The 15,792-nt window shown below is 56.1% G+C and overlaps 1 protein-coding gene across 1 annotated transcript in view; it reads right to left on the reverse strand.

Moving 5' to 3' along the window:
* EMID1 (EMI domain containing 1) overlaps positions 1 to 15,792 on the reverse strand; it is a 93,709-nt gene that overhangs the window by 37,544 nt on the left and 40,373 nt on the right. Inside the window, exons 3-5 of the mRNA XM_077761490.1 lie at positions 15,722 to 15,790; positions 7,276 to 7,389; positions 6,667 to 6,770 (exon numbers count right to left, since the gene is read on the reverse strand). Of these exons, the coding sequence (XP_077617616.1) occupies positions 6,667 to 6,770; positions 7,276 to 7,389; positions 15,722 to 15,790 (287 nt within the window). The remainder of the gene's footprint in view (positions 1 to 6,666; positions 6,771 to 7,275; positions 7,390 to 15,721; positions 15,791 to 15,792) is intronic.

Consider the following 15,792-nt stretch of genomic DNA (forward strand, 5'->3'; position numbering starts at 1 on the left):
TGCCAGCCTGTGGCGGGGGGAGGGGGTGCGGGGAGGGAGGCGGGGAGAAAAGACCCAAATAAGGCGCAGGCCTGGCGGCTCAGAGCCAGGCTGCGGGTTGGTGCAGGGAGTGAGGCGCCGGGAACTCAAACCAGACGGGGGGTGTCTCTGGCCAGCCCCCAGCAGGGAGGCGGCCAGACCCTGCTCTTCTATGGGGCCTCTGCTCAGACCAGGCCAGCATTGCCCGCACACCCTCCCTGGGGACCTGGGACTTGCCCCCATGGCAGGGAGTAAATCTCACCCAGGACAGAGGAAGGTGGGTTGGCAGCCCAGGACTGGGGGCGTGGATCGGGGCAGGTGGGGGGAATGCCACTGTGAGCCATGGCCAATGCTAAGTGCTGTATATACCCCAGCTCGATCCTACATGGTAGGTCATAACAGCTAACACTTAACAGCTAGCACTTGCTCTGGGCCTGGCACATTCTAGTAAGCACTTCACATATACAGTGTTAACTTATTATCATCACAGAACCCCATAAATGGGTAGCTAGTACCACCTCCACTTTAGAGATAGGGAAATTGAGGCACAGAGCTCTTCTGCCCTCTGTGTTCAGATGAATGGATGAGTAAATATGAGTATCTCTCCCGGCGGAAACCAAGATGGCTGGAGCCTGGATTTGAACCCAGGTTAGCCTAACTCCAGGGCCTGACCTCCTCTCTCTGGGCCACCTGGCACCCCAGGTCAGCTCACTGGGCAGAGGCAGGGAGGCCTGGCACCTGCAGGAATGCTGGCTCCGGAGGAGAATGGCCTTGCCAAGCCTTCCTCGCCCTCTTTGCCCCAGGTGAAGATGTAAAAGGCCGTTTTATTACTCTTTTCAGGAAGTCAACCAAAGGATGCTCTGATTCTCCAACCCCATGGAAGTCTGGGTTTTCTCTGGGAAGAAGTGCTTGTTGCATAGTAGGGCCTCAATAGCCTCAATAAACCTTCTGTTAATAAATACATGAATCACCGGCTGAAAATGAATGTAAAACAAACAAAACAAAAGGCGAAATAATGTGGACAGCAGACACAATGGTCCTGAAAATGAACATAAACGTTCTAACGTCAGACGAAGGCTTTCCTGAGCTACTAATCTCTGCACTTGTGGTTGGAAATTCTTTTTCAACCAAGTTGCTTTCGTATATTTCACCAGGAGCCAGAGAGAACTAGAAAACAAATGAAAACATGGTCTGACCATTAGCATAGATGTAACTGGTTCAAAGTGATGGCAAGTGAAAATTTTAAAAGAAAGAAAGAGGGAAGGAAGGAAAGAAGGAAGGAAGTTAAAGAAATAACAAAACTGTCAAAAAAAACACCCCAGAAAATGTTGTTTTGGTTTCAGGATTCATAAAAACAATCCCTAAAAGTCCTTCAAATTCTGATGAGTGGACGGAACTACTTTAGGGGACAAATCAGGTTGTAAAATGGCCTTTTAGCACAGCAAATCCCAGCAGGGAAAAAGCCCAGGGTTGGGAGGAGGTCTCCCATCATCCAAAAATATCATACCTTTCCCTCTGGTATTGGGCCAGGACCCCTGGTGTTGGCTGGAGCAGACCCGAGTGGGCTGAAAGTCCCCCAGACCCCAGCCTGATGGTCTGTCCTAAAGCGCTGCCCCTCAGCCCCAACCTTGCCGTCTCAGGGGCTCCAGGTTGGATTCCAGGGCTACAAACCCCAGCTTCACTCTGGGAAGCCTGACTGTGGGCTACTTCCCACCACCTGGGAGGTCTCCACCAGCACCACACACATATAGACACACACAGCCTCCCTATCCCCTACCCCACAGCTGCCAGTCCTAGATCACCTCCTCCAGGAAGCCTTCCCAGACAGACCAGGGTACCCACCAAAGCTCCCCCATGACACCCTCATCACTCCCTGCCTTGATCTGCACAAGGACAGCATCATGTACAGTTTCAAGCCCTGTGTCCCCGTAGGCAGCTCCTCTTCCTTCTGCTCAGCACTAGGGCTAAGCTAAGAAGCCCCTTCTCATTTGGTCCTCATGAGAACACGAGGCCCAGAGAGGAGAGGCTGCCTGTCCACACAGAGAGGTAGGGATGTGGGGATTCAAACCCCACCCTACGCTGGGAATGTGGATGTGAGAAGTTGCAAGTGTCCCTGAGCTTCATCTCTGGCTTTCTCTCCCAGGACAGAGGCCAGGAGAGAGGCTTCCTCATTCATGAGCCACCCACAGGTCTGCTGGGTCCAGTGACCACAGCCACAGGGATGCAGCCTCCCCGGCCTCAGTCCAGGTGTCCTCCTGGGAATTTACTTTGCAAATGTAAATATTTGCTGCTCTCGGCTTGAACCAAGGATGGGGTTAGGGGTGGGGCCAGGAGCTCCAAGAACCCTCCAGCTGGCCTCTGGGAAGCCTCAGTCTGTGTCCGGCCTAGCTTCACAGGCCAGTGTCCAGCCCCTCTTCAGGGTAAAAGGAGGTTCCCATTCATTTCCTGTGTACCCACTGTACATCAGGCACTGGAGAGATGCGCGTAGTGATGGCAGGGCAGGGGCCACCATAGCCAGGTGGCAGCTCCGGGAGGTCACAGGCAGAGGGGACAGCCACTGCCCAGGCTGTGGGGACAGCCACTGCCCAGGCTGTGGGGTGAGAAAGAAGGCCAGTGTGGGTAAGAAGGAGCGAGGGCAAGGCTGGAGCACATCACTGGGGTGGCCAGGAGGATGGAGAGGGGAGCTGCCCGGCTGAGGGTGAAGGATGGGCTGGTGGGAGTCAGGAGATGGGGGCTGCTGGGCCTTCCAGACAAGAGTGGAGTAGATGGGTGGCAGACTCAGGCAGCACTGAGCCCACAGGATCCTGAATCTTCAGAGTAAAGCACAAATTTGGCACTGTAACTGGCATCTCGTTAGGGCTGGAAAGATAGGTGCAGGAAGGGCCCGGCTCTGGATGGTGGAGAAGCCCAGGGCCCAGGAAAGACCTGGGTCAGAAGCTCTGGTCTATTCTTAAGCTTTTTTGCTGTGTGACCTCAGGCGAACTTCTTCTCTCTCTGGTTCCCCATAATAGAAGGGTTAAAGGGGGGGGTCCACAGATGGGGAAGGGGCATGTGTGCTAAGGACAGGGGGACAGTGAGAAGGAAACAGAGGTCCCCTAGCTGCAAGGGATCCCATGGAAGAGGAGAGTGAGGGAGCTCCTTTATTTTTCTATCCAGGGCAACTGGGGCTGAGATTGGCTTCCACCAGTCTCATGGTACCCCAACCTTCTGAATACTTCCTGCACTAGCAGTCCTCAGCTGCTCCTGCTGCAGAGGAAAACTCTTGGTCCTGGGTCATACTGACGGACTCTGAATCAGGATGTGACCCTGAGCGAGGCATTTCCCGCTCCCAGCCTCAGTTTCCATATCTGGACCTTCTGCATCATAACACGATGGCATGACACTGGTGAGTGTGAGTCAGGGTCCCTGGCATAGAAGACAGTGGACACTTTCCTTCCCCTCATCATTATTGTTACGGGAGGGTCTGAGGCAGCGGGGTGCTGCAGACCCCAGGTCAGAGCCCCAGTTCTGAGAATCCCAGCTATAAAGCTTATTTGCTATGTGACCTCGGATGAGATCTACACCCTCTCTAAGCCTCACTTACATTGCCTGAACAATGCGGCAGATGGGTCAATGATCTGTCTGCAGGGACCCCCTCCTCCCAGAGGCAGGATAACATGGAGGCCACAGCAGCCCTGCCCTCAGCAGAGCCCACCAGGGGTCAGGACCAGCAGAGACAGCGCATTCCGGCCTTGGACCTTCCTTAGGTGTTTTCCAGTGGGAGTGGGCAGCGAGGTGAGACTCCGCCAGGGTCCCTGCCTTCCATCTATCCCACTTCCCAAGGCCGGGAGGCATTAGTAGAGGCTTGATCAGGCAGGTCCCGTGCTGAGAGACTCGAGGCCCGCCCATTCACCTTTCTGAGCCTCAGTTTCCCCATCTGCAAAACGGGGCCTATTCCAGTCTTTTCCTCACAGGCTGTCATGAACATCAGGAAACATCCTCACTCATCATCACAGAGTGAACATTCCCATTCTGAAGACGAGAAACCAGGGCTAATGAATGAACAAAGACTCTGGAAACGCGAGCCCTGTTTGCTGAGCAGCTGACTGAGAAATGAATCTCAGAGGTGGGAGGCAGGACAGTCCCAGAGAGCCATCACAGAATCCCCAGCACAGGGGCCAAGGGGGAGAGGGAAATATTTATGAGTATCTACTATGTTCGAGGCATGAGTCTCTGACGGTCATAATAAAGTACAAGGTGGATACTTTTCAATCCCATGTGACTTCCAGATAGAGACAAGATTCAGAGAGGTAGGGCGACTTGCCCCAGATCACACAGCAAAGCACAGCTGATCTAGATCTGAATTCTGGAATGATGGGTGCTCCCTCTCCTCCTTCATGTCACCCCCAACTGCTCTGGTGACAGCTTGGTGGCCCCAGGGCCATGTCACAGTGGCAGACTATGAGGGCAGTTCCCACCAGGGAAAACAGCTAGGGGAGCTCAGCCTCAACTCTGCTGTCAGAGGAAGGGCAGGGCCTGATGGGCTTGCAATGTCCTCATGCTTCCTTACCCTCATTCCCAGGGCCCCAGAAGAGCAGTTTTCTAGAATACCCAGGCCTGGGCATCTCTTCGGTCCACTCTGCCTGTGTGTGTTTGAGAGAGGCCCTCCCTATCTCACTGGCTATCACACAGTGTGCACCATGGGCTGCCACGCCACTACAGGGGTCTTTATGGCTTCATTTCATCCTTGAAACATCCCTGGGAAGCAGACTCTAGTACTCTGCCCATTTCACAGGTGAGAACACCGAGGTTTAGTGTGGGGGAGCCCCAGGCTCTGCAAGAGCACACAGCAGCTTGGTAAGAGAGGGTGTTCCCCGTTCTGAATGGGCACGAGACAAGGGCCACCTGCACTGCAGCCTCCCCACCCCCACCCTGGTGCCCTTGCACAATGACGTGCACGATGTAGGGGAGTCCCTGGCCCAAGGCCACACAGCTGGTGTGTGGCAGATCTGGCCTGGCCCATGAAGCCCTGGAGACTTCCATCCCCAGGCTGGGACCTGGAGGCCCTGAAAAGGGAGATGGCAGATGTCAGGGGTGGCCTAATCCAGCCCTTGCCTTGCACCCCCACCTTGCCATTGGCAGAGACCTTAGCCTTGATCCTAGTTCTCAGACGCACGGCCTCCAGCTGCGGGACTCAAGGGCATGGGAGCTGCCCCCACCTGTCCTCCGCCCTCACTGGCTCCCTGATGGCCCCACGGACCTGGGAAGTTCTGCCCTTGGGAGGGAGGCCAGGGACAGAGTGGCCTTTGTCTGGGCAGGCCCTGCCTGGGCTCAGGCCTGCTAGGCCCAGGTGGCCCCCACCCCCCACCAGCTCCTCTGTGGCCTCATTGGCAGCAGCCCCTCTTGTTGGCTCTCCTCCTGCCCCCTGGGCCCCTCTTCCTCCCACCAGGGAGGGGAGGGTCCCATTCCTGGTTCCCCTTGATGTCTGCCCTCCCACACTGGCACTGGCGGCTGCCTCTCTCTGTATAGGACCCCTGCTGGGCATCGGGCAGCTCCCCCACTCCCCCTGGCCACCCCTACCAGAACTGAAGACTCCCCAACCCCACAGGGAAACCTGCCAGTCCCCCTCCCTGCCCCACTTTGTGGTGAGCTCTGCCCCCCACCCTGTGTGACTCTGGGCATGTGACTCTACCTTTCTGGGCCTCTGTTGCCCATTCTATGAACCAGGACTCTTGTGGGATCCCAAGGAGGCGAAGCACGTAAACCTTTCAAGAAGAACCTATGAATGGTGACTACTGTTAGCATCATGCTCTCTTGATTCAGAGGCCATGGCGCACATGTTCGTGTTTCTGAAATCAGAATATGTCCTGTGACTGATGCTCACATTAACGTGCTGCTTTGGGGGTCCTGAATGTCCCCTTTCCACTGATGTGCCTACAGGCCTGCTTCTTGGGCTGGTTCTCACACAAAAACCTTCCTCTCACTGAGTTCAGGTAGGTAGTGAGGGTGGGGGCCATCCAGACTGCTTAGCAGAGAGGCAGGTGCCCTCGAGGGAGGGCTCTCCAGGTGTGTCCAGGAGGTGCGGGGAGGCCTGGGCTGTGTCCTCTGCACCACTGTGGGTGCTGGGCCCTGAGCCACTGCAGAGAAGGGGGGTAGGGTGAAAGGGCTCCCTCTGCCTGGGACACACTCCACACGCGATGCCCCCATCCCTGGGAGAGGCCAGGCAGACCAGGGTTCAAATCCTGACTGCCACTTAGGAGCTGTATACCCATCACTTTCCTGAGCCTCAGTTTCTTCACCCCCAAGATGGATACAACCATCCCAACCAAGCCGATTCACAGACTTAAAGGGTGCTTTGCTTCCGTGTGCTGTTACCACATCCAATGGAAATGTCCACACGGGTTCTCCCCAAGCTTGGAGGAAAGGCTTGGGATGGTGTGCCTCAAGGCATGAGCTATGCGACCTGTATGAAATTCCTCCTGGGTCCTGAGAGTCAGGCGGTGAACACCCATAGGACAGCAGGCCCTGACTTCTCCCAGCCAAGCCTCGCTAGCGGCCCGGGTGTGCATGGTGCGGTCCACTGCAGCGTCTGCCGACTCAGCAAGGGTTTACCACTCCCACCCGTGCGCCTGAGGGAAGGCGCCTGGCTGCACCGCGGGGCAGTCCTACCTTCCTCGCAGTTCATCCCTGAGTGCCCGGGGCAGCACCTCCACTCGCGCGCAGTCACTGTCTTGTACATCACCTTGTATGTGGGTCTCACCACGGTTCTGTAGCTGAAAGAGTGCGCAGGGGGCTGAACTCAGACACAGTCTTCTGCCACCTTTCCCACCGACCTGGACGTCCATGGGGATGAACTCCAGGGTCCTCGGCCACCTCTGAGCCCCTCTGGAGCCTCTCTCCTCCTCTGTTTGGGGAGTTCAGCCCTTCCAATCCCTCGGAACCCCCTGGGTGGGGGGATCTAGATACTAAGTGGCCAGGAAGTCCCTGCAAGTGGGGTTGGCCTGTCCTCCCCCTCCCCCCCCGCCAGCAGTGAAGCCTCACTAAGTGAATGCATGTGGGTAATGGTGGAATCCTTCCTCCAGGAGGCCCTCCAGGTGCCCCAGGAGCATAAGGGGGTTGCCGAGGATGGGGATGGGGCCAAGGGTCCCCTTGCTGCGCCCACCCCGCGGGCCTCGGCACTCCCCTGCACCCCCGGTGCAGTGTCACCACCAGGCCCATGTTCATGCGGGGCCTCCACCTGGGGTGCCACCAGCCCTGTTCCACCACGGTCTCACTTACCTGCTCCCCGGGCAGCTCATGGGCCAGGGGCAGTTCTGCAGCACTCGCTGAAGGTAGGTGCCATTCTGCACGTGGCAGGAGATGGTACGGGTCACCACATAGGAGCACCAGTTCCTGGAACAGACCCACAGTGAGGAAACTCAGGTGCCATGCGCAGCCTCTGCCCTGGAGCCCAGAGAGGACGGGTGAGGGGGGGCCCCGTTCTTTCCAGGAGCCCCAAGTCTCTAGGGAGAGAGACCCTTGAGCTCTGAGTCCTCTGCGCCCCCATCAGGAGCCTCTGGGCTACTGCGGCTGAGGACTGAGTTCCATAGCTCTGCGGGGGGCGGCTGTGCTGGGGGCTCTGGGAAGGTCTTGGGGACTGGGCTGTAGGGGACAAGATGGGAGCAAGGCCTCCTTGCCTGAGCTCTCCTTCCTGGATATCGCTTCTCTCCAACCCCGACCCATCCAGGTCACCAGGGCCTCCTGCCTCCACCTGGACAGCAGCCCCCATCTTGCCCCTCAGTCTCTCCCTAGGGAGGCTGTCATAACACGGAAACCCGGCCGTGTCCTTCCGGTGCTCACCCTCGCCCGCAGCCCTCCAGACCCCCTGCGCTCGCGTTGCGTCTGCTGTGAACCCTCACCTCCAGGTCTTCACACACACACACACACACACTCGGCCCACTGCCTGGAGCACCCTGCCCCCACCCCTCCACTTGGCACCTCCAACCTTCAAAGCTCTACTGTGCTGTCACCTCTTCCCTTGTCCTTCCCACCTCCACCCCTACCTGAACGGAACTGATGGCTCCCTGCCGGGGACCCTCCCCTGCAGCAGCACTTTGTATATCTGTCTCCCTGAGTTAAGCTGGTGATTCATGTCTGCCCTCTCCGTCCTCTGGCATGGGGAGGGAGGCTCTGTCTCACTTACCCTTGTGTCCCCTCTGTGTGACAGCCAGATGTCCCAAGCACGGAGGACTGACTTCTCCAAATGCCCATTAATAATCATATTGCATTGTGGGGTGCCTGGGGAGCTCAGTCATTTGAGCATCCAACTCTTGATTTCGACTCAGGTCATGATCCCAGGGTTGTGGGATCAAGCCCTACATCGGGCTCCACACTCAGCATGGAGGATTCTATTTTACTGTCCCTGTCCCCCACTCATGCACTCTCTCTCTCTAAAAAAAAGAATCATATTGCATTGCATTTATTGAGCGCCCACTGTATGTTAAGGGTATTTACATTATCTTCCACTGTATGTTAAGGGTATTTACATTATCTTCCTACTAAGTCAGGAAGGCACCTCCCTACATTTTACAGAGGCGTAAACTGAGGCTTGGGGAGGGTAAGACAACTGCTCATCTCCCAGAGCTGGTGCATGGTAGAGCAGGATTTGCACCCAGGAATGCGGAGGGAACAGCTTGGCCCCTGACTTCATCCCAGAGACCTCAGCTCCCATCTCCTCCCCATTTCCTGAGCCACGGTCCATGGTTCTGTGAAGGCCCCAGCCTGGGAACCTACTGACCCCAGGCTCAAGACCACAAAGGAAAATCTGGAGGGGTGACAGACTCAGGCTGAAAGGGTCACCTGAAACAGTCCCTCCTTTCCCAACCCCGGCAAAAAATGCAGAGCCTGTGACCCTGTGCAGGGCTGAGGGCTGCTGAGCTCCTGGAATGTCTCAGCCATCACAGAGATGTCTGCCACCACCGACATCCAGTCTCCCAGCTGCCGCTCCACCCCCCAACCCTGATCCACCCATTGGAGAATGTCCTTGGCAGGGACCTGCCAACTAACTCACTGTGGGACCCTGGGGAAGTCCCTTCACCATTTTGTCACTCTGGGATCAGTCCAGGAGGAAGAAATAGCCTAGCCAAAAGCAAAGTGGGGAGAGGCTCAACACAGCCCTCGGCCAGATACCACATGGAAGAGGTGATAGGTGCTTGTGGCAGCACTGTTGGGAACCACACAAAACTGGGAACATCCTAACCAGCTACAAGGACCACTAGACATGGAAAACCAGATGCTGAGATAGAGCCTAAGTTCTCCACGTGTAGAGCACCATGTCTGGTTAAGTGAGAAACACATGCGCAGACCAACAGATGAAGATTGCAAGTCTATTAAAATAAGAAAGCCCGGGGGTGGGGCGCCTGGGTGGCTCAGATGGTTAAGTGGTTAAACGTGAGACTTCAGCTCGGGTCATGATCTTGTGGTTTGTGAGTTTGAGTCCCGTGTCAGGCTCTGTGCTGACAGATCAGAACCTGGAGCCTGCTTTGGGTTCTGTGTCTCTCTCACTCTTTGCCCCTCCCCTGCTCATGCTCTGTCTCTCAAACATAAACATTACCTAAAAAAAAAAAAAAAAAGAAATGAAAAGTTCAGGGGTGCCTGGGTGGCTCAGTTGGTTAACTGTTCGACTCTTGATTTTAGGTCAGATCATGATCTCATGGTTCATGCATTTGAGATCCACATTGGGCTCTGTGCTGATGGTGGTGGGGGTTCCTGCTTGGGATTCTCTCTCCGTTTCTCTCTGCCCCTCCTGGGCTTAAGCTCATGCTCCATCTCAAAATAAATAAACTTAAAATTTTTTTTTAAAAAGAGAAAGCTGAAAGACTATTTATACATATTTGCACATATATAGCTCTGTGTGCATAAAGTTAGGAAAAATCACATGCTCACATCAAATTGCCACATATGGGGGCAGGGAGGAGCTTTCCATCTGCTCTTTCTCCTGCACTAACAGCAGCCTTCCATTATCATGCATGCTGCACCCCAGGAGCTTGGGTTCAACGCCTTTCATGCACACTTTACAGATGGGAAGACTGAGGCGCATAGGTCTGGGATGAACTCCAGGTACCCAAGATGAACAACACAATAACAGTTGGAATTCAGGTCCATCTGACCCTAGAGTTGGCACTCTTAACCTCAGGCTGGAAATTTTCTCCCAATGAGCAGGAAGGGAGGTTTATAAGTTAAAAAAAAATACATTTCTTCAAAAAGGCCCCCACTTTGGGCGCCTGGGTGGCTCAGTCGGTTAAGTGTCCCACTTCGGCTCGGGTCATGATCTCACAGTTTGTGAGTTTGACTCCACAACGGGCTCTGGGCTGACAGCGCAGAGCCTGGAGCCAGTTTCAGATTTTGTGTCTCCCCCCCACCCCCCCCACCGCTCTCCATCCCCTGCTTGTGCTCTCTCTGTCTGTCTCTCTCAAAAATAAACAAACATTAAAAAAATGTTTAGGGGGTGCCTGGGTGGCTCAGTCGGTTGAGCGTCCGACTTTGGCTCAGGTCATGATCACACGGTTCGTGGGATCGAGCAACGCGTCGGGCTCTGTGCTGACAGCTCAGAGCCTGGAGCCGGTTTCAGATTCTGTGTCTCCCTCTCTCTCTGACTCTCCCCTGCTCATGCTCTCTCTCTCAGAAATAAATAAAAAACATTAAAAAAAAAAGAATCTAAAAAAATTTTTTTTAGAAAAAGGCCCCCACTTTTTAGATCCTCTGGGTCCCTAGAGCTGTTTGAGTTTTGTTTGGTGCGGTGGGGGGGCATAAGCCCCTTTGAGAAAGTGATGTCATTTGTGGTTCCTATCCAGAAAAATGCAGAAAACTTGGGGTGCAAGTATTGGAGAGGACCTCCTGAGGAGTGCTGGGGGTTCCCTGCAGCCTGTGTGACGTCCCCCAGGCTGGCCCTAGGGCTCTGGGAGTGAAGGAAGGAGGGAGGGAGGGGCCACCTGGGTAGATGACAGTCAGAAGCCCCAGATACTGGAGGGGGGCCCGCGCCAGGAATGAAGACTCCAGGCCAGTGTGTGGAGGTGTACACACACGTAAAGGCATGCACGTCCAGAAATACAGTGAGTGCAGATGCACATGTACACGGACACACTCACACATGTATATGAGTGCCTACAACTCCTGGATACACACATGCCCATGTGCACACACAAAGACCCACATAAACACACACATACACATACGTTCAAGCACACAATCAGACTTAGGCAAATCTAGCAGGACACTTAGCCACAGGATGACCATTCTGTCTGCAGACAGAGCTGTGTGCGTGCGCGCGCACACACACGCCTCCCTTCCATGCCCAGGCCCTGGACTGGGCTGGGGGAGGTGGGCCTGTGACTGCCCACAATTGTTTGACCTGCCCCTCTTTATACCAGGGGGCAGTGAAAGAAAACAATTTTCTTCTTCCTTAATTAAAATTGCCCCCATGTGGGTCACTGACTGGCTCCCTGGTTTATTTCCCATGAGATGGAGTTTGCTTGAATCCCATGCTTAGAAGATGTGGAGCTGATGGCTGACTAGTGGGGGCCGGGGGGGATACTTTGGCCATGTGGGGTTCAAGGTCAGCCCCTAGCCCCACCCCCCCGGGATGGGAGGAGTCACCAATAACCACACCGCACCTCTCCCCCGCCTTGAGGACCCTAGCCCCGCTGCTCCCAAGATAAACCCAAGTTCCTCTGCAGAGTCCTGGCCTGGCCTCTCTGTCTACTTTCCAGGGGCAGCAGGACCTCTTCCTAAAGTACAGACCTAATGTTGCCACTGCTGCTGTGAGTCCAGGGCCACCAAGGCTTCCCATCGCCCTGTGAGCCCTGCCAGCCCTGACCTTGCATTCAGATTCCCTCTGCCCGGAAGGCAACCATCCCGCGCCCTGCTCCAGCAAACTCCTATTTGTCCTTTAGGTCTCAGTCCTAAGGTCCCAGGAGAGGCGGGGCACCTCCAGAGGTCCCCTTCCGCCGCTCATGGCAGCCTTGAGCTTTTCTCTTCCCTGCAGATGCTGAGGGAAGGCACTGGCAGCGGCCAAGCTAGGATGGGGCTCAGCCCGAGGGTGCTCAGGGAGGTTTGCCGAATGACTGAATGACCAAGATCAGACAATGGCCCTGGGCAGAGGAGCCAGGACCCAGGTTCCCAGAGATAGGCGCTGTGCTTGGAAGCCTGCCTACATCCCACTGCCTCTGGGGGCTTTCTTCTCTCAGATGCGGGTCAGTGATAAGTTGCCCAAGAACCCAGTGAGGCTGAGCCTGTGGGATGGGGTGAGGGCAGGAGCTGGGAGGAGGCAGCCCTTCTCTTCCGGGCTTGCCACTTCTGCCCACTCAGCACCTCCTGGGCCCCCAGAGACTGCTGGAGGAGAGAAAACAGGCCAGACCAGCTCGGTGTGGCACAGGCCACCCCTACCAGGGCCCCCCCACTCGCCCTCCACCCCCTGCCATGAGGGCCCAGGGGACTTTGTCTCTGCGGGGCCCAGGGCTGTGATCCGGAACAGTGATAGGGGCTAATTGCAGGAGGCAGCCAAGCAGGCCAGGGGCCAAGGGCCGTTATGAAAAGGAGAGGAAAGAAAGGAGACGTACACGGTGGGGGTAGGGTGATCAGGGCCAGAGCCCCACTCTGGAGGCGAAGTTCCAGTCCTGCCCTGCTGCTTCCTAACTCAGTGACCTTGGACCCTGACTCTCTCTGTGCCTCACTTTGTCCATCTGCAAATGGGGATGGCAGAATCTCCTCTGCCAGAGGAGATTTCACACAAACTGCATAGAACAGTGCTAATAGCTACTGTCCGTGGACTGTGACACTGGCTCCACACGCCACAGCTGTGGTCCAGCGGCTTCCCCGAGAGATACCAGCACAGAACCTTCCATACAGGTCCTTCCCTTGACTTTGGGATAGGGATTGCCAGGCTCTGCATTTTACTTTATTTTTTATTTTATTTCTTTATTTTTTAAGAGAACATGCACATGTGAGCGGGGGAGAGGGGCAGAGGGAGAGAGAGCGAGACAGGGAGAGAAAGAGAATCTTAAGCAGGCTCCACACTCTGCGTGGAGCTCCTGGTTGAGCTCGATCTCAGGACCCTGAGATCATGACCTGAGCCAAAATCAAGAGTCAGATGCTTAACTGACTGAGTCACTCAGGCACCTCAGCCTCTGCATTTTAAAGAGGGGGACACTGAGGTTCCAAGAGAAGTCACCTGGCCAGGTCGCCCGTGTGGGCGGAGAGCTGGGATTTGAGCCCCCTGGAGTGGGGCTGGGGAAGATAACTCTCTACTCCTAGGGTTTGCCCAAAGGAAGCCCATCTTGCAGAGGGAAGTGGCCTAGGCCAGGACACTGGTGATGGCTTCTACTCTAGAGCCACAGGGCTGAGATGGGTCGTTAAAGGAAACAAGGATTCAGGTGGGAAGGGATCTCGTGGGAGGCGGGGCAGGAAGCAGCCCCAGCAGGGACTGGAGGCGGGGGTAGACAGGGGCAGAGGTGAGCCGAAGCAGCTCTGCACAGGCCCCGGGCACCCTGGTTCCTGGGGTCTCAAAGTCTTGCCACATTCCTGGGGCTGGGGCAGCCCCTTGGATGCCTTCCCGGGCCTCCCCCTCCCCAAGCACAAAGCCTCTTTTCTGCCTCTGATCCTTTGGCTGCCAAGGGGTGCCTGGGGTGCTGGGCTGGGGGTGGAGGAAGGGCTGACGAGGTGTGACGTCCCCATGCTGTCTCCAACAATGCTGGGACACGGCCATAAGGGGAGGTCCTGGCAGCTGAGGACCACAGATTCCTCCAGCTAGGGGTCCCTTCCTCCACCTAATGTCAGTGATAGCAGGAACCACGGTTCGCTCTTCCTATAGGGGCACCACCCACCCTCAGAACAGGCAGGGGACAAGGGGAGGAAAGAGGAAAACACGGAGGAAACAGAGACCCGGAGCTGTGAAGTGACCTGCCTGAGGTCACACACTAAGTCAGTGTCAGAGTCAGGGCCAGCGCCCTCACCGCCTAACCACAAGCTGCAGTCCTTTCCCAGACCCACAAGCTGACCACTGCTACAGTGCAAAGGACGCTGGATTGGGAAGCTGGCTGGCCTGGATCGAGGTGCCACTTTTCCTCTTTGGGCCCTAGTCTTATCTGTAAAATGGGAGCAGCAGCACTGCCCACAGGGCTTTTGTGCTGCTCAGGCCACTGGGAGCCTTCTGAGAACAGATGGGGTGACGGTCCCCAGTGACAACAGATACCTGCCCAGAGCCACTACCCGGCTCCCACCCAGGAAGCCTCGAGGAGGTGAGAAGCCCAGGCTGGGAGGCCCTGCCCTGCACTGGCTGGAGCACCATCCTGAACCTGACGCTGGGAATTCAAGTTTAGGGTCATGGTCATCTTAGCACCTAGGACCCTGAGGGTTCACAGTCATGCCCTGAGCAGGTCATCTCCTCCCTCTGAACCTCAGCTTCCTCCTCTGACGAATGGGAACCATAAACACGCTTGCCTTCCATGGCAGTTGGGAAGACTCTGGAAGTGGTAGGTGTAGGTAAAATGCCTGGCCGAGGTTGGCTGTAGTCAGCATGTAATAGGTGGTGGTGGCTGAGATATCTGCCACATGCCTGTCCTTGGTCAGATAACTTCTGTTCTGGCCTCCAATGCCTTGGCCACCTCTGCCCTCCAGCCCTAGCCATGTCACCTGCTCTGCTAGCCCAGCAGGGGCATGCTGGCCCCTGACCACTGGGAAAGGGAATCTCTGAAAAGAATTAAAGAATTGAGGCCCTAGGGGGTGGGGGCCAGGGAAGGCCTTTGAATGGGATGAAAAGGCCTGAAGAGGCCTGGCTACTCTGTATTGTTTGCCTCAGACAAGGGCTGGCCTTAGAGAGAGGACCCCAGTGGGGGTGGGGGCTGCAGCCAGGATGGGGCTGGGACAGGTTCAAACACTTATCAAAGCCAGAAAGACAGGGTCGAATCCCAGCACTTTTACGAAAAGCCCGTGAGCCTAGAACATTATGTGAATTCTCTGGGGCCTCAGTTTGCTCATCTGCTAAATGGGGATAGTGCTTCCTACCTCATTCGACCCTTGAGGGATTAATGACCACATGCCAAACAAGGGGCTCCCCACTGGGGAGATGCTCCACAAACACCAACAGAGAGAATGTTCCCAGTTCCAGAAACAGCAGCAAAAACCCAGAATACTCTCTCCCATCTCTGTTCAAAATGCCAGGTCCCTGGGGGTGGCCACTGACCCACGGACTGTGAAATTCCACCCCTGTCTTCTTCCTCCGAGGGAAATAAATAGCCAGGGTACTAAAAAAAAGCCAAGAGCTGGGGGGAAAGGGTGGAGGTTCCCCAAGGGGAGGTCAGCTAGGAGATGTGCTGGGCTTTTCTTATATGCAGGGAGGGGGGCCCTTGAGCTAGGGCCATGGAAGTCCTGAGAGGCGGGCTTCTCCCTGGTTGTTCCCCTTCCCCCTCCTCTGGGGCTCGGGAGGTGAAGTGGTGGGGGGGGGAGGAGGCTGTCGGGGAACGCCGGCTCCGGACACATGCTGTAGGGGACCCCAGCACTGCCGGGAGCTTTGGCTACATAACTAGGCTGTCCAGGTCCCTACTCCCATCCCGGCTGGCACTGAGGTGGGGGACCAGGTCCCCTTCCCAATCCCTGGCTGCGCGGAGGTTGGGGGAAAAAGGGCGGGGGTGGGGGGGAGTCCTGGCCCCAGGGCTGGCAGGGCACAGAGGTGGTGGGAGGCAGCCCTTACCTGCGTCCGGAGAACTGGGCTCCCCCGACGTTCCACGCGGCGCTGCCTCCCGGGAGCAGGAGCCCGAGGCT

This window comes from Crocuta crocuta, unplaced genomic scaffold, assembly GCF_008692635.1.
Source record: "Crocuta crocuta isolate KB4526 unplaced genomic scaffold, BGI_CrCroc_1.0 scaffold348, whole genome shotgun sequence".
Classification (NCBI taxonomy): Eukaryota; Metazoa; Chordata; class Mammalia; order Carnivora; family Hyaenidae; genus Crocuta; species Crocuta crocuta.